A 19,445-nucleotide genomic window follows, 5' to 3' on the forward strand; every position below is an offset into this window, starting at 1 on the left:
GCATATGGTCTCATGTTTCCCTAAAATATATATACATATACAAAACATATAGAACATATTATAGAATGTATAACTAAAATACATATAAAACATATAGTATAACTAACTCACCACAAGGGATCCATGCCCTCCCTCACTAACAATTATTTAATGTCCAGTTTGGGGAAGGAGTTTACAAACACTCCTGACTGATGATTACTAATTTAGTATATCTGTTAAAAAGGACATATATTCCCATATGTAACATATATTCATATATAATACATATACTCATATAAATATATATTATATACATACAGATAACATATTTGTAGGCTCCCTTAAAACATATAATCTAAAACATATTTTATATAATGAAATATATTAATATATAATAAATATACATTAACATATAATAAAATATATAATAATAAATTCCTATAACACATGAGTAAAACATATATACAGATATAGACATATATAAAACGCTCTAAATATATATATATATATATATATATGTATATACATATATGTAATTCACAAAATGGATTTCATGCCCCTCCCTCACAATTATTTAACATCCAATTTTGTAAAGGATTTTAAAAACACACCTGACTGATGATTACTAATTTAGTATACCTGTAAAAAAGGACATATATTCCCATGTATAACATATTCATATATAACACATATACTCATATATAGATATTATATATATAATATACATATAGATAACATTTTCAGGCTCCCTTAAAACTATATATATAACATTTTATATAATAAAGTATATGATAATAAATTCATATAATATATGAGTAAAACACACACATATATATATACAAATATAGACATATATAAAACTCTCTCTATATACATATATACATACATACATATAGGTAATTCACAAAATGGATTTCATGCTCTCCCTCACAATAATTTAGTGTTCAATTTTGTAAAGGATTTTAAAAACACACCTGATGATTACTAATTTAGTAAATCTGAAAATAAAGAACGTATGAATATAAATATATAGATAGATATAGAGATATAGGTACGTATCTAAATACCTCTATACTCACACATAACATTTTAAACATATATAAAACACACGATGTGCACAATACATGCATATACATATATATACACATACACATATACATACACACATATATATATATATATATACATATATACATACATATATATATATGATGTATCTTAAGGAAGAATGAGAATATAATACAGGACTGTGTTATAACACACGTGTTATATAGCACATATCACACACATGTAACAGATATGTGCCATAACACAAATGATAACAATAACAACAACAACAACAATAATAATAATTATTATTATTTCCCTTCATTTTCAAAGAAGATGACATCAGGGAGGTGATGCCATGATAAGCATGTGAATTGGATTTGAGTGAAGAGATGCTGTCCTAAGTCACTGGTTTCACTTTCTCCTCCCGAGCCATCTGGGTCCAGTGGCCAGATTTTAATCAGAGGAACTAGAGATGGCCCTGGATGCAAAGAGGCAGTCAGGGTTAAGTGACTTGCCCAAGGTCACACAGCTAGTGAGTGATGTGTCTGAAACCAGGTTCAAACTCCTGTCCTGAATCTAAGGCCAGTTCTCTATCTACTGCACCAACTAGCTGCCCTTATTCATATATAATATCTAAGTAATATATAAAACATGTTTTAAGGAAGAATAAGAATATATATTATATATGAATTTTTGTACATGAATGTATGTGTTATATATGAGAATATCTAAACATTATATATGAGAATATATCTATCTATCCATCTATCTATTTGTTTTAAGCAAGAATGAGAATTATAAAGTCCCTACTTCTAAGTCCAAACAAAAAAAAATCTGTTAAAAAATTAAAAATAAACAAAAACTAGGATCTCAGACGAGCAATCCCTGGGGAGTTCAAGTTTGACCAAAGGGACCATTTAAAAATTGTGAGACTGGAGAGCACCCATAACATAAAAGTCTTATTAACTAGAGGCATAATTTCTTATGGGGGGAGAAAAAAGAAAAGTAGTTGTAACTTCTAGTCTTTCATATTTTGAAAACTATTCCAAAAGTATGGGATGATATTCATCCTTGCCTATACCAGTAGATGTCTCTCTGGTTACCATAACCAGTATGGGGAAGAGAAGGTGTAGAATGGTAAAAATGACAAAAAGATATATTACAACCTTTAAAAAATAGCTATCCATTACAGTTTTCAAAAACTCATTCCCCAACATGAAAATAATCCCAGAAAATATTTTTTCAATATGACTTTTACACAATGGGAGCTCAGCAACAAATTCCAGCTTGGATACTCTTATTGTATCCTATACCTTTGTTAAACAATAAGAACTATTTATCCTAAAGGCACTACTAGACAAGGCAAGAAGACAAATTCAAGATGGTAGGGCAATGAAGAAACCCTAGCCATAGTATTTTCAGAATTTGCCAAATAAATGAATAGTTAACATGTTTGAAATACACCTGCCTGGTTTTGCGTAGGTGACTTTTAAAAAAACCTAACAATCCACCAGTTACCCTGTCTTCTTTGCCAACCTCTCTGAAAGAGAAAAAGGTTGTAATTTTCATTCCTTAATAGCAAGAGACGTCATCAAGTCCATCTCAAGATTAATGGTATAATTGGTAGTGCCATATAAACAAACGTTCAAAGAAAAGAACAATAAAACTGCTTAAAATATATATTCAAAGAAAATGGTTAAGAATACATATACACTGAAATGAAGAACACGACTTTCATCCCCAGATACCTGTATTACACTCCTACACAACTCATCTGCCCAGAGAGAGCACTAAAAACATAAACGCTACCCCAGCACTTCTGTTCCAACAGCATCTGTTAATTCACTCCATTTATAAAATACATATTGACAAAGACAACTGAACTGGGACCAGGGAGATTTGATTTGGTGTGAGAAAGTCAATTCAATGTGATTTTGTTAAAGGGCTCCTGCAGGCAAATAAAAGAGTTTAAGTAATAAAGTACATAAAGAGATGTTTTACGAGCCAGCCTGGTCTCATGGCAGGCACACAATGCCACACAGTGAGAAGGGCCTGGTTCAGGAGCGCTACTTCTGGACTCAGATTTCAATGGAGAGGATGTAGCATGGGCATGTTGAGGAAGAAGAGGATCACAAAGATGGGGGGAGGAGTCTTTGAAGGAAGAAGAGAAGGAAATGGGAAAAAGAGGCAAGTCCTGTTGGTAGATCAGCAGAATAAAATGAATCATCACCATGCTTTATTTTAAAAATATTATCCTAGTAATAAAGAAGAAACTCAATAACAATTGTAATAAGCAGAGGCTGAGAGGCTGAGTGACAAAATTAGACAGAACTCAAGATAATGCTTGGAACATCTTGCAATCCACAAATTTGCGTGTGTGTGTGTGTGTGTGTCTGTCTGTCTGTCTCTGTGTGTGTATTTAAATACAAATATATAAAACCATTGCAATACAATTATTTCCTTTGTAATCCTATATGAGTTATTTCATAAATTTAAAGAAATTGTTCTAAGAAGGGACTTAAACTTACTCCAGTTTGTCATAAGGATTCATGATACAAAACAAATGAAAAATCCCTGTTTAAAGAAGATCACTCTCAGCCTTGTGAGACAATGTGTGTGTGTGTGTGTGGGGCGGGGGGCTGACGATAGAAACTTGCGAATTGTGAAAGGATTTCATTTATCCAAACCTATAATTATATTCATAGTTTCTAGTTATACTATATGATTTGTTCCAATATCTATTTTTTCTCCTTATTGTTGTGCTTGTTTGCTTGTAATAATATAATGAGGCTTTGGTAAAAGGCAAATATTATTGAGCTGACACAAGCCAGTTTTAGAAAATTAGTAATGTAATGACTAGTCATTCTGTGATAGCCCTATAGGCATCTTGGGGACATCAGCCCTAATTCAAGCATCTGCAGAGGCAGCTAAAGAGAAATTTGTGTGGTGACTGTTTCGTAGTCACATTAATAGTGTTTCTTTTCTCTTGGTTTCTTTTCATTGTAAAGAAATAGTTTCCAGAATACACTGTTAAATTCCCCATTTAACTTTGGGTGTGCAAATGAGGAGAAAGGGAAAGAATTGGGAGATGTTTTCTATTCTACAAGTTGTCAGGGAAGATGAAGTGTCCCTTGGAAGAGTGGAAGATAAACTACAAGGAGGAAAGAAAGATTAAAGAAGTTGGGAAAAGGTAGAGGCATAGGAAAGAAAAGAAAATAGACCACTGTATCTATTTTGGAGATAAAAGGAATGAGCTTTGGAGAATGGAGATGAGCAGCACTATCTTTAAAGCAAAGAATTTCCTAAATATAACCCTGGGCAAGTCACTTAACCCTATTTGACAGTTTCCTGATCTTCAAAATACTGGAGAAGGAAATGGCAAATCACTTTAGTATCTTTGCCAAGAAAACTCCAAATGAGACAGAGTCAGACACAGTAGAAAAATGACCAAACAAGAACAATATTGTTTTCTTGACTCTGCTTACTGTATTCGGTATCATTCTTATAGATCTTTCCAGACTTCTCTGTGTTCACTAAATACATCATTTCTTACAGCACAGTAATATTCCATTTCATTCATGAACCACAATTTGTCTAGCCACTCCTATTTGACATCTACTTTATTTGTTTGTTTCTTTACTAATATTGTCTACATTGCTGACCCATGTGGTGGTCATAGACCACCAGTGTTATATTTAGGAAGTATATTAGGCCAGATTTGAATTTCAGAAGTGGTTATTCCTGATTTCAGGGCCAGCTTTCTATTCACTGTGCCTCCTAGCGTATGTCGGAACTACAAAAATGTAAATGAAAAGAACGACAAACCCAAAAGTCAAAAGTAAAACTAACAAAACAATAAAGATTAAGTGGGACTCAATGAAAAGAAATGAGAAGACACCCTCAATCTGTCCTTTCATGGAGGTAAGAGGGACACATGTGTTACACACATTACATGTTTTCAGATGTTTTTAAAGGAAAAATAGAGCAGGGTTTGTGGTACAGTAATAGAGTACCAGATCCAAAGTCAGGAAGAGATCAGATCCAACTAAAAATGACCGAGCAACAGCAACAAAGGTAAAAATAAGTGAAGTTTATAACCTATAAGTGAGAGATTATTGTCTAATGCTGGTAAAATTCTAGAGGACATTAGCAAACTGATACATTCAATAGTACAGTTTTTTTTTCTTTTCAATATTACTTGTCATATTGGATGCCTCTCTGGGAGAGAGAGAAGAGGAAAGATACATGGGATAACGTGATGATGAAAAACAAAATATCAATAAAATTTATTTAAAAAAATCAAGCTGACTCCTCTCCCCCACCCCCACCCAATTATTATCCTGCTGGGTTAGGTTGAAGAACAGAGTATCTTGAATAAAGATTTTCCACTCTCCTGTGTAGGCCACATCTAGAGTTCTGAGTTTACTTCTTGGAAACAGAAGGATCTTTTCAAAATAGAATGCTTTGCAGAACAGGGCCACCAGGACACCAATGAGAGGATGAAGGAGCATGCCAACTGAGGACTGAGCTGAAGGTATAGTGGATGTTTAATTTAGAGAAAATTTTTAGTAAGGACATTATAGTGGAGTATAAATATGATAGAATTAAGTGGATTCTAAAGAAAGTACCAGGAACAAAGAGTAGAAGTTAGAAAGGGAGCACATTTAAGGAGGAATTTTCTAACATAACTCACAAGAAGTGGAAGGGGCTGCATTTGAAAATAGTAGGTTTTTCATCATTTGAGATCTTCAAGCAGGACCTAGATTTTTCACAAGCTAGAGATATTTTAAGGTAACACTTTTATTGTATTTTTTAAAATTTAAACTTAAAGAATAAGGAAAAAATTATCCAGTGCACAGCAAAACATGAAAGAGAATACATCATGTAAAGTAATACATTTCAAGAAAGCCTATATAATAAATTCTACACATTGTGTTCAGAATTGTCCATCTTTACTTCATATACATATACATATATTTTTATATATACTTTATATGTGCATACATACTCACACTCATCAATGATATATATATATATAATATATATATATATATATAAAACCCAATATAGACATTTTATATATACGTATATAGGCACATATTCACACGCATGTATACACATAGCTACACAGATACCTAGACACATTCACATTCATAGATATCTGTATATTTGGTTTTTGAGTATCTCTCATTTTTTAACACTTCCTCCTCACTCTTCTTTACTTCTGCTTGCTACCTTGTCCTTCTATTCCTTAATCTACTGATCTTCCAAGAATCCCTTCTTTACGCACCCTTCTATAATTCCCTCCCCATTGATCTATATGCCCTTCAACAAACCCTCTTATTTCATTCCCTCCCTCTCTAATCCAGTACTTTCCTTATTCCTTCCTATTTCCTTCTCAGTTTAAAAGGATTTTATACATACATAATCATATATACATATTCATACATATAAGCATAAATATATAATACACACATACATAGTACATATATAATAATACTTACATGAATAAATACATATATATGCATACATATATATGAATTGTTCTCTTTTAATCCATTCTTTATGAGAGTAGGTTTCCAGAAGTATCAATTCTCTTTTTTCCCCTCTTATTCTTTTGTATCAATTTTTCCTCTCACACCTCATTTCTATAAGATAACAATTCTTTTTAAAAAAATCTTTTTCTACACCATTTTATTTTTAAGAATCCCTTCTTACTCAGCTCTATCTCAATCTTTCCTTCGAATCACCTTATTTCTAATAACAATCTTGGATATATGGTTTACATTTCTATGCTTGAATAGTAAAGAATTTGTCTTTATTGAATTCCTTGTAATGAGTCATTGATGTTTATTTATCTTTATCTTGGTTCTTACATATCAAATTTTCTATTAAGTTCAGGTCTTTTGGCAGCAAAATCCTGAAAGTAGCAATTTGTTGAATATCTATTTTTTTGTTTTTGTTTAGGATTATGCTTAATTTTTCTGGGTATGATGTTTTTGGCTGTGAATGAACTTAAAATAGCCACTGCTATTTCTTGTATAATTCTAATTGTGGTTTGACCATAGTTGGATTGTTTTTTCTTTGTTGCTCAATATTTTTTCCCCTAACCTGATTTTTTGGATTTTAATGATGATATTCCTGACAGTTTTCCTCCTAGGATCCCTTTTAGGTGGTGATCAGTGAATTTTTTTCCTATTTCTTTTTCCCCCTCTTGTTCTAATACTTCAGGACAATTTTCTTTAATTATTTCTTGTATTATTGTTCAAGATACTTTTTTTGATGGTAGCTTTCAGGTAGTCTGATTTCAGGTAACTTCCTCTTCTTGATCTATTCTCCAAACAGATTGTTTTTCTTATGAAGTATTTCACATTATCTTATGATTTTTCATTCTTTATATTTTATTTTATTGTTTTTTCATCTCAGTATTCACTGACTTCCCCCCTTGGCCAATTCTAATATTCAGAATCATTTTCTTCCTTAAGAGTCTAGATCTTAGTTGGTTTGCTTTCTTTTTATAATGTTCTTGTTTTTCTTGGATTGTTCTTATTTTCTTTTCTAAGTATTTCCTCAAGCTCTCCGAATTGATTTTTAAGGTCATCTTTAAATTCTTTTTGAGAAGGTATTTGATGATACTCTTTGGGGTAGAAAGAGGCTTTTTTTTGCTTCAGCATTTTCCTCTGAAGATGAATCCCAGTCTTCTCTCTATTCTTATAGTAACTGTCTATGGTTAGGTTCTTTCCCCTTTGCCTGCTTAGTTTTTAGCAGCTTATGTTAGCATCTTATTATTCTTCTATTCACCTCTAATCCTGTGAAGTGGGGATGGTGCCTCTGTCCTGGGTCCAACTCCAGTACTCCTTTCTCTCTTCAAGTCACAACTTAGGCCTCTCTGCACATTGTGTTGGAAATAATCTTATTTCCTGAGAACCCTCTATGGCTATAACCTTCAGTTGTTCCCTATGGCCAGTAACCAAGATGGAGAACTGAATTTTCCAGTATGCATACACAGTCAGCAGCACCCCCAAGCTATTCCTTCTGCACTTACTGGTTATGTGCTGGTTCTTTTTGCCCAGGACAGCAGCTCTGTATCATGACTGGACCTGGCCTCCATTATCAAAAGGGGTTCCCCTCTCTTCTGCTACCCCACACTGTCCCCAAGGTGAGAATTTCGTCTATTGTCAAGGCTACCTCCCAACCTGACTGGCCCTGGGGCCCAGCCTCTTGCAGTTTTGGTGAGTTAGCTTAGATTTGTCTCAGTTCTAATATCTTCAGATCTCCAGTTGTCCCAGGAGGATCACTGTTCTGTCCCAACTCTTGTTTATTTTTGCCCCTCTATATTCATCCTTAGATGCTTTTTTGACTTGTTTGTGGAGAAAATCTGGAGTGCTTGGAATTTTCTGATCTACTCTGCCGTCTTTCCAGGATATTCCTCTAAAGGTTATTCTTGATTAAACTAAATTACTTCTAAAGTATTTTCTAATATTAAAATTCTTCCCTTCCTACCATTTTTAGAGGTCTGGTGTCATCACTTAGAGGCCAATATCAATACTGATCAACTGGAAAGGTTTGAATGGATCTGTTTTTCCAACCTGGTCAGTTTGTCCCTCCCTAGACAGACTGATGACTACCCCTTTCTGGAGAATCATCATATTTGTGTTGGCCTTAGTGTGGATACTTATTGGCTTAGTCCTACTTAGCTCAGAACTCTTCAATGCCAGCAAACTAGTAGCCTCAGCCTCCCCAGTAGCAGAGATTAGAAACACCCAAAATCATGCCTGATACTGAGATTCTGTGGGTATGCAAAAAAATCTTTATTAAGCTGAGTAACTCTTATATATAAGATAATTCTTATTACTTCTAAACTACGAATCAGTGCAGAAAAAACAGTATTCTGCAGGTGGTAGGGAAAGAACATTTGGCTATAGGAAAAAGAGATCACATTTAATAGGAGTTTTAGATTAAAGCAAATGTTTTTTATATAAATATATATATATATATATATGTCTCTCTCTATATATAGATATAGATAAGTTAAACACCATATAAATATTTTCTGAACCCAATAATAATAATTTTCTGATATAGATAGGGAAGTTATTAATGTAGTCATTTAACAGATTAAAAATGTAAAGCAAATTAACCAAGATTATAGGATAGGAATGAGGTCTTAGAACTTTGATTCCAAACAGCTCTCTTTTTACTATAGCATGGTTGCCAATCTATTTAAAGAAAAATTAAAAAATCCATATATTTGCTCTGATATTAGTTATTTCTGGCAAAGCAGAAGAGAAAGTCAAGATTACAAATTCTAATCTCATATTGGTAACCATTTTATTGTGTCACCCATATAAATTGGGACTCTGTTTCTTTTCTGCTAAGTCAATCTACCAACTTTATCTATAAAGTGGCAGAGGGCAGAGTGAGTGGGTTATGGAACTAGACTCAGTCTCCAAGACCTTAAATTCTATGATGCTCCAAATACACATAAAAGGACCATATTACCTGGAAGCTGGGTATGTACTGTGCCTTCTTCTTCGCCACCACAGCAGACTAATTCTTTGCTCACCATCTGTCCACCACAACACTGTTGCTGATAACCATCATGCAACATCCCAGCACAGCAGATCTGGTTTCCTGAGGTAGAGTATGGGATGTCTTTGCAGCAAGAATCTCCAATGCCGACTGAAACCCTTTGGAATTCTTCATCTAAACAGCAGATTTCACCTGTCAATTTAGGACAAACCCAAAGATCATATAGATCAAAGAACACTATCTCTTTGATGTCATGATATCATCTTGAAAATATTAAAGACATTTTCCCAAACTCTACTGACAGAAAGGGTTACTATCTTGCAGAAACTGTAATACAAAAGAAATAGCACCATTCTATTGAGGTTACTGCATCACAACATAATTTTTGCATTGTTAAAAAACAACAGCCACAACATATATTTAGTCCCTTCTGTCTGCAGGACATTATGCTGGACATAATCCTTGGTCCATACATTCATTATGGAATTTATGACCTAGAAATATGATGATACCATAGCAGTATATAACATTACAGGATAAATGAATTAGAAAGCTCTAAGATAAAATTTTGTATGAGGCAATATTTTATAATGTATATAGCACCAATCTCAGAGTAAGGAAGAGCTAACTTCAGGTCCTGCATCTAATACATGCTAGCTTATGTGACCCTAGGCAAGTAAGTTGACATCTCAGTGCTCCAAGCAACAATCTGAGACAGTAAGAGAAGGAAGCATTGGTAGAATGTGTTTGCTCTCCAAGAGTTGACTATACCAATGACATGACAAATTTAATTTAAAAATGACTCTTGGGTAAGGTCAGTACCAAATAAGAGGATGGCTTCTAGGAAGAGGTGGTATTTGAATTGGGCTTTAAAGTATGGATTTTAGTTTGACAGACGAGTTTAGGAAGAAAATGTCTTCTTAGTATAAACAATAGAATGAGCATCATACTATATCAAGGAACCCTTTTGACTATCTGGTAAAACCTATAGACCCCCCCTTTCAGAATAACGCTTTCAACTGCAAAGAACAAAATCCAAATGATTAAATCTGAAACTAACTTTACTGAATTACTGTTATTAAAATATATCAAAATCATAAATTCACAACCCCCAATTTAAGAACCTTTATAAAACCATGCAATTCAATCCCAACTAATGTTAGTTAAAATACTAAAGAAATGCAAGGCTCTGTCTAAGGTTCCTGGGATACAAAGACTAAATTACAAATACTTCCACCTTTAAGGGATTTGTACTCAACAATGTTCAGAGGTAAGTATATATCTAATAGTTTGAGGAGGGAGTACAAGTAAGGAATTCAGGAAAGACATTCTGTAGCACAATGTACATACTCTTTGAAGAAAAGTAGAAATTATAAGCAAAGAGAGTATTCAATGCATATGGACATTCAAGGAAAAGGGACAAAGAAGACGAAGTGCTAAATTTGAGAAACATCTGGCTGTAGAACACTTGATTGAGACCTTTATTATATAAAAGGTATATAATAAACTTAGAGATATGTGTAACTAGGTGAAAGAATAACCTGAGAAAAATTTTGTTTGTTTTATATTTTATATGTTATCCAAGAAGTAATAGGGAGCCACTGAAGTTTCTTGAGCAGAGCAAGAATCTAGTCAAAATGTGTTATAGAGAGAATATTTTGGCATCTGAAAAATATGGATTGGAGAGGAAAGAGCCTGGAAATAGGGATTTCAGTTAGTAGGTTTTCCAGCAGTTTGGTGAGAGATAATAAGGGCCTGAATCAAGTTGATAGCTGAGAAGGAAGAAGGGATGGATATTAGATATGTTGTAGAGTTAGACAAATAAGACTAGGCAACAGATTGGCTAGAGGGGTGAGAGAGAGGAGAGCTGGCATGGTATTGTAAATCCGGATAACTAGAAGAGAATCCTCAGGTTTAGGGAAACATTAGACATAATGAGTCTAATATCCATACATTCAGTAGAAATACTAGCAATTAATTTGCTTAGTGATGTGGGACTGGAATTCAAATATAAGATTCTGACTTTTTACATGCATACACATATACACCTGCATATATACCCACAAAAACACATGTACACATATATAAAGGGTTGATAGTACTCATACTCTGTTGCAAACTGTGTCTAAAATTTCTGTTAAAAATACCTAGAAACTGTGTATGCTTAGAGTATACATGAATGTATCTTTATTAGGTAAAGGCAATAATTAACAAAAAGGAAAGAAGAACTCAAATATAAAAAAGATATTCATCAATTTAGATACTTGAGCCATATTTCCCTGAATTTCTCAGAATCTAATTTAGTTACTGATGGAAGAAAGGCCTTAATAACAGCGAATGTGGGTTACATCAATGGGAACTAAAACTGATTTTTTTTAAAAGGGCTATTAGACATAAGATACAAAGGATCATTCACCTTCTCATTAACCTCTCAAAATGGGATCCATTCCAAGCCAGGCTTGAAAATGTTTTCTCTCTGAAAGCTACCATGCATTCTTACCAGTTAATTGTTATCCTTATCAAAGAATGACCCACATTAACATTTAGCTTTGGGTTATTAGCATATTTATATAAAAAAAGGAAAAAAATGACCAGCATTGTTCAAGCCAGTGTCCTCCGGCATAAGGTGGGGAGGAGGGGAATTAAAGGGAAGGGGAGATTGAAATTGAAGGAGTAAAACAGTCTGAAATAAATATTACTAAGCAAGTTTCTGATTAATTCACTGATATCAAAAATGCCTCTCCAGTTCTCAGTCGCAAATAGCCAGAACACTGATGCAATCTGAATTGCTTTCAGATACAAGATGGTTTAGGGTCACTGTGCTTTCTTTTCTTTTGTAAACAGTGTTAAACTAGTTAACACAGGCTACTGGATGAGGATAGAGGTCAAAGAATATTATCTCACCATTTCAGTACATTGAGATTAATGAGACTGGCAAAACACTTTTTCTGATTCTTCCATGTGATGGCATTTCTCTGATGACATCATGCTAGGCATTCTAATAGTGTGATATATGAATTACTTTACAAGGAATTGGAACTCGGGGTATGTTGAATAGTTTGGCAGAAATTCAAAGGCTTCAGAGCAGAGGGAGTATGTGCCAACCCATGGGCAATGCAGTTTCTTTAGCTCTTGACCTGAAAATTACTTGCAAAGAGGTTTGTGTAACTAACCACCTAATGCCAAATCTTCTATGGGCCTTCAAGGTCCATTTAATTATTGCTTTGGGGGTTTCCAGTAAATAAGATTAGGGAGGAGAGTACTTTTAAAATAGCTTTCTTTAAAATAAAAAGAGAAATTCTTCTTTTGATTCTGAAACTGACACTTTATCTTAAGGTTAAGAAAGGTTATAGAAATCACCTTGCATCACAACACTAATAGAAAGAATCACTTATTTTGAGGGAGGAGGGGATTTTTTGGAGATTGAAAAGTTAGTTGCAAATTCTAACTTCTCTGCACATTTTCAATGTGATATTGAGCTAAATATTATCACCTTCAAGCAGACACCTTTCTTAGGAGAGAACTGAGGATAATTCAGAAAGAAGTCTACAGAAATAGTTGTCTCTCTCTTCCCACCCCTGACTCCTGCTTTGTAATTATTATTTTCTAGTGCTATTCAAATGGAAAAAAGACAAGAAGTGTAGTTGAACATTTCTCATATATACATTAATTTCTTGAAGGCAGCATATTCAAGGAAAAAAATATATCAACAGTCAGATGATTTGTATTCTAATCTCAGGTCTTCCAGAGATAGAACCTTGGACAAATGATTTACCCTACTTAGAAGTGCATTTTCTCAGAGATAAAATAAAGGAAAATCCAACAAGAAAGAAGAATAAGGGAAAAGTTGCCATTAGGTTTAGCACAAGAGAATAACAAAAGATGAATCAAAAAAATTCACTCATGAAGGAAAAAAATGTCACTTAAAGGAAAATTGTTACAGGAAAAAATGGCAAAATCATGTTACCTGCTTTTTGTTCTTTGCTCTGCCTAACATTTCCTTGTGCTCAGAACTCTTTGATGCTTTGACAGAATCTGACATCAGCTCTTGAAATATCTGTTTGGCACTGTTTTGGCTAGACACGTCTCTTCCCAAGCTCTGATGGTGTTTGCCCTTCGCTCTCAAAGAAGACATGTATGTGAATTGAATTTGAGACAGGGGCCACTATGTTAAGTCACCAGCCTTGCTGTCCTCCTTGGCCATCTGGGTCCAGTGGCCAGATGCGAATCAGGAGATGGCCTGAATGTCAGGCAGTCAGGATGAAGTGACTTGCTCAAGGTCACATAGCTAGTAAGTATCTGAGTCCTCATTTGAGCTCAGATTCTCCTGACTTCAGGGTTGGGGCTCTATCCCCTGTGCTATCTAACTGTTCCTCCCCTGCCACAAGTGAATAGGAAATTGGGTAATCACAAGAATTGAGAAGGGAAAGAATAATGATATGTGGAACAGTATTGAATAGAAAGGAAAGTCAGAGAGATGATTCAAAAGTAAGAATTACTATGAAATGCTACTTGTAGTAAGTCCACCAACCAGCATTTGTTAAATTTGCTACTGGACTAAATACCAGAATACAAAGAAAGGCAAAAATCTGGTGCTAACTTTAAAAGCCATTTGATCCTGGAGGAAATGATAAACTCTTAGAGTTTATTAATTAGGGCAGTGAAAAAATCAGACTACTACCTTAGGAATATCACTTGGTAATTGAGTCAACAATACCATGGAGTGAGGAGAGATGAGAAAAAGCTAATTGGAATAAAATTACAGTAGAGTAGGCTTGACCTGATGAGAATTTGAACTAGAGGAGCAATTCTGAGTGAGAGAGAAGAGAATATATGATAGATGCTGGGATTCTAGAAATGGCAAACATGGGAGCACACTACATATATGGAGTAGGTTTGAGTGAGTGAGGTTGTTGGTTGGTTGTTGTCCTTTATTCCCGAAGAGGACCACAATATGTTTGAGTCAAGTAATAGTGTGTCTGACTGTGACTGGTCAGACCCATTACAAACTTGGAATACTCTATACAGATTGAGCAAATAGGTTGGGTGAACATTTGGGGTATATTCTCTAAATTTGCACAATATATGTTTCTTTTGAGCTATTTCAAATCTGTTTTGCTCTCTTTGATGAAGGCACGCCATGCTAGGAGGTCCAAGAGACCTTGAATGTGTCCTTTTATTGCTTTTTTTCTGACCATCTTATGATCACTTGCCCTGTTTGAATTCTCCATAAAATAATTTTTCTGGAAAGCATATTTTTGCCATTCAAACAATGTGTTCAGCCCAGCAGAGCTGCACTTTCTGCAGTAGTGTTTGAATGCTTGGCAGTTTATTTCAAGAAAGGACCTCAGTGGCTGGTATCTTCTCCTGCCAGATGATCTTCAAAATCTTCCTAAGACAATTCAAATGGAAGTGATTCACTTTCCTAGCATGGCACTGATATACCATTTAGGTTTTACAGACATATAACAATATGGGTCTGAGTAGAGATAATGAGAATGACATAGAGATCATGAGCATAAGTGATAGTTGGTCCATGATGTTCTTGAAAATAATAAGAAAATGGGGTGGCTAGGTGGCACAGTGGATAGAGCATGAGCCCTGGAGTCAGGAGTATATGAGTTCAAATCCAGCCTCAGACACTCAATAATTACCTAGCTGTGTGGCCTTGGGCAAGCCACTTAACCCCATTGCCTTGCAAAAAAAAAGAAAAGAAAAGAATAAGAAAAGCAGGAGGAAGAGAGAGCTTGGGAGGAAAGATGCAAGTTCTATTTTGTACATACTTGAGATGTCTATGGGATATCTACTTCAAAATGTTCAATAAGCAGGTTAGGGAAAGATGGATGGATAGACAGATCAGGGAATTGTCTACAGAAAGATGATAATCAAATCCATGAAAGCAGATGAGTAAACCAACTTAGATATTCAGAGAGAAATGGATCTGGGATAGACTTTGGGGGAGATACCCACAGCCGGGGAAATGATCTGAAGGAAGATTCAGCTAAAGCAACTGAGAAGAAATGGTCAGAGGGGTAGAAGAATAATGAGAGAGTAGTATCATTAAAAATTGGAAAGAATTTATCCAGGAGAAGAGAATAATGATAAAGGATATCAGAAAAATCAGAAAAATGAATGCTGAGAAAAGCATATTAGATTTAATCGTTAAGAGATTATTTTTAATTTTAAAGAATAGCAATTTCAGTTGAATGATGGAGTTGGAAGTCAAACTGCAGAAACTTTAGAAGAATGAAGTAATGAAGGGATCAATTGAAGATGATTTTCTTAAAGAGTTTAACCAGTAAGGCCAGAAAGATTGAGGATAAACAGCTAGTGGGGAATGGATGGATCAAATAATGATTAATTATCAAGGTGGAAGATATTGACATGCCTGTAAGCAGCAAAGAAACAGCCAGTAGAGAGGAAGAAAATGAAAATTAGTGAGTGGAGATGATGGAGGAATATATCTTCCAGAAAAAACAACATAGAATGAGATTAAGAATGCAGGTATAACAAGGATTTCCTTTGGCAAGAAAAAAAGGGCTACCTATTCGTGAGAGAAAGTCATGAAGGAGGAGGTATTTACAGAAAGCATATGAATGAGATGAGGTGAGAAGGAGGAGAGAAGGGGAAACTCTTGCTGAGTAGCCTCAACTTTTCCAGACAATTAAAGTCCTTAGCTGAGAAGGTGGTTTTGGAAACCCAGAGAAGAAATAAGAAACAAGTTTTACACTTTATGATAGTGAATAGAACAGAGAATTATTGAAAGATTGTTTCATTGAAGAATCAGTTGAGATGATGTAACATAGCTTTGTAGTGAACTTGGTTTTATTGAAGTTATTCAAACTGGGATATTGGCAATACATAACTGACTGTAGGGATTTGAATGTAGAGGATAGGAGCAGTGCAGAGGTAATGTTACTATTTTTTTGTTTATTGTTTGTTTTTTGGGGGACAAGGCAATGGGGTTAAGTGACTTGCCCAAAGTCACACAGCTAAGTAATCATTAAGTGTCTGAAGTCAAATTTGAACTCAGGTCCTCCTGACTCCAGGGACATACTCTATCCATTGTGTCACCTAGCTGCCCCAAAATGTGATGTTGTGAAAAAAAAAACTAGAGAGACCTGAAATCCCAATGAGAATGAAGAAAAGGGTTAGAGATCAAAATGAAGGAGGAAAGATGGAGTGTAAGACAATTATGATCAGATAAAAGAATTTTAAACTTAATGAACAGGAAACTAGAATGATTTGATGGAAGCTCTAGTGCAATATTTAGAGAACTGGGGCTAGTCAGGAAGACCTGTGTTCAGATTTGGTCTCAGATAGTTACTAGTTGTATGATTCTAGGCAAGTCATGTGTATTGAAAAAGAAGGGTTGGTGCAAATTTTTTATTCTTCAGAAGATCACAAGAAGAGAGGAATTTCAATCAGTTAAAAGAGGTCATTATTAAAATAGTATCAAAGGAAAACTAGATTATGATTAAAAGTATTGTAAACAATATCCTTATATACCTAAATGTAAGTATAACTATGCATACATACACACAAAGTTATATAGTATTTGAACCTATTAGGGGAAAAAGTATATGAAATCCAAAAGAACATGGCTGATAACACAATGTTCATGTGAGACTTTAATTTTCCTCTTCCAGAGTAAGATAAATCCAATAACAAAGGTAAACAAGAAAGAAAATAGATAACTGAATAGTTTTCTGGAATAAACTTGAAAGGGTATATAACAATTTCTAGGGAGGAATATTGAAGAATATAAATATTTGTAGCTTTACTGGCAACCTTATAGGATTTATTATATGCAAGAAAATAAAAGTATCAAAAATACAGGTAAAATTTCATACATTAAATCATGAAGAAGTTGATATTTTTGTTTTCATAAGATTCCAATATTTTGAGTCTATATCATTTGCCAGAGTAATAACTCCATTAGACTTCTAAGATCTCATCAATGCCTGAAGATATTTTTATTGACTCCATCTCAATATCTAAATAACACCTTGGAAATCTATTTTTGATTATCATATTTCAGAAGGTCTAAAAGCATGGAGGAACTACATTCAGTTTGATTAAGGCATCATTAAAATAATATCAGTTATATAATTTATATTGTATATAATAAATACAATAACACAATTGTAATGTACAATTAATACAACAATACAATAGAAACAAAAATATTCTTGTTTAAGGACTAGGAAAAATCTACTACATGTCCTACTGTTGACAGATAATATTAGGATTCGAAAGATGGACTCAGAATAATAAACAGATTGGAATCATTGAAAATATGATCTAGCTTGTTCCCACCTCATCAGTTAGGGGTCTATTCCAGTGTTGGAATAATCTTTATCAATATTTAGAGTGTTCCTCCCCTTCCTTGAATGACAGAGAGAACTGAATCACTTATTGGGATAGTGAGTAGTATGTGTAGAATAGATTGAGCAATGAATTTGGAATCAGGTTCATGTTCTGTCATACTTATTAGTTTTGTGATAATAGAGAAATCATGGCCTGTCAGGACTACTTCTTTAAAGTGAAGATTGTGCTAGCATTATCTACTTCATATCTTCAAATATTATGTAATGGGTTACTGTGGTAGAGAGAATTCAAGTTCAGTTGTATACTAAATGAAATAACCCAGGAGAATGTCTTCTAACTCTGAGACTCCTGAGATTTCAGATTCTCTACTTTCAAAAAGGTTATATAATATTTAATTCTTTGCTCTTTGATTGTGTTCATTTGAATATTTTTTTAGGTTTTTGCAAGGCAAATGGGGTTAAGTGGCTTGCCCAAGGCTACAAGCTAGGTAATTATTAAGTGTCTGAGATTGGATTTGAACCCAGGTACTCCTGACTCCAGGGCTACCTAGCTGCCCCTCATTTGAATATTTTTAAAAAATATAGAAGGTGAAGAAAATTTGTCAAATTAATATACTAAAGCCATATCTATCTTATATTCTGATCCATACTAAATTCCAATTTATATGGTTAATGGAATAAAAATTAATTATACATCAGTTATTAAACAAACATGTTGTTTACAAATAGTTTTTACCCAACTAATTTGAATAATTTTGACTAAGATCTTTAACCACTGAACTGGCCAGACATTTTGGCATCATATTTGGAATTTTTTTGTTGTTCAGTAGTTTCAGTCATGTTTGACTTTTCGTGATCCCATTTGGAGTTATCTAGGCAAAGATACTGGAATCGTTTGCCATTTCCTTCTCCATCTAGTTTTGCCAGTGAGCAACTGAGGCAAGATGGGTTAAATAACTTGCCCAGGATGACACAGCTAGTAGGGATTTGAGGTCAGATTTGAACTCAGGAAGATGAGCCTTCTTGACTTCAGGTCTGGTACTCTATGTACTCTGCTACATAGCTGCTTGCATGTTTTCAATATAGTTATATTAAGTAGGAAAAAAATCATAGTGGGTTGAGATGCTAGATTTGCAATCAAAAGCTATGGACAAGAGAACTGATTCTATCACTAATTGATTGTGTGATCTTGGGAAAGGCATTTTGTTTCTTTAAGGATCACTTTCCTTATATGTGAAGTGGGGTTATAATACAGTACCTAGTTTGTAAACTTGATTTTTTAGGCTTAAATGTGATAATTTTCATAAAGTGCTTTATAAACATACCAGCTCTAATAGTAGCTATTATCATAATAACTTTAATTATCATTCATTTCAAATCGTTCCTAAAGAGTCTAAAAAACTCTCAAACTTCTCTCTCCCCCAGCAATTTTTAATGCTGATCAGTGTTGCATCAAGTAGATAGAAAAAAACTCACAGAAAAAAAATCAACATTCTCTACGATTTTGCCAGGACAAATAGTGTTACTTACAGTGTCAGCAAGGGAGGGAATATT

General features: G+C 34.1%; 1 protein-coding gene across 1 annotated transcript in view; it reads right to left on the reverse strand.

The window, feature by feature from the left end:
- USH2A (usherin) overlaps positions 1-19,445 on the reverse strand; it is a 1,130,853-nt gene that overhangs the window by 230,451 nt on the left and 880,957 nt on the right. The window contains exon 49 of the mRNA XM_074222669.1: positions 9,532-9,753. Within this exon, the coding sequence (XP_074078770.1) occupies positions 9,532-9,753 (222 nt within the window). The remainder of the gene's footprint in view (positions 1-9,531; positions 9,754-19,445) is intronic.

Source organism: Macrotis lagotis, chromosome 2 (assembly GCF_037893015.1).
Source record: "Macrotis lagotis isolate mMagLag1 chromosome 2, bilby.v1.9.chrom.fasta, whole genome shotgun sequence".
Taxonomy (NCBI): Eukaryota; Metazoa; Chordata; class Mammalia; order Peramelemorphia; family Peramelidae; genus Macrotis; species Macrotis lagotis.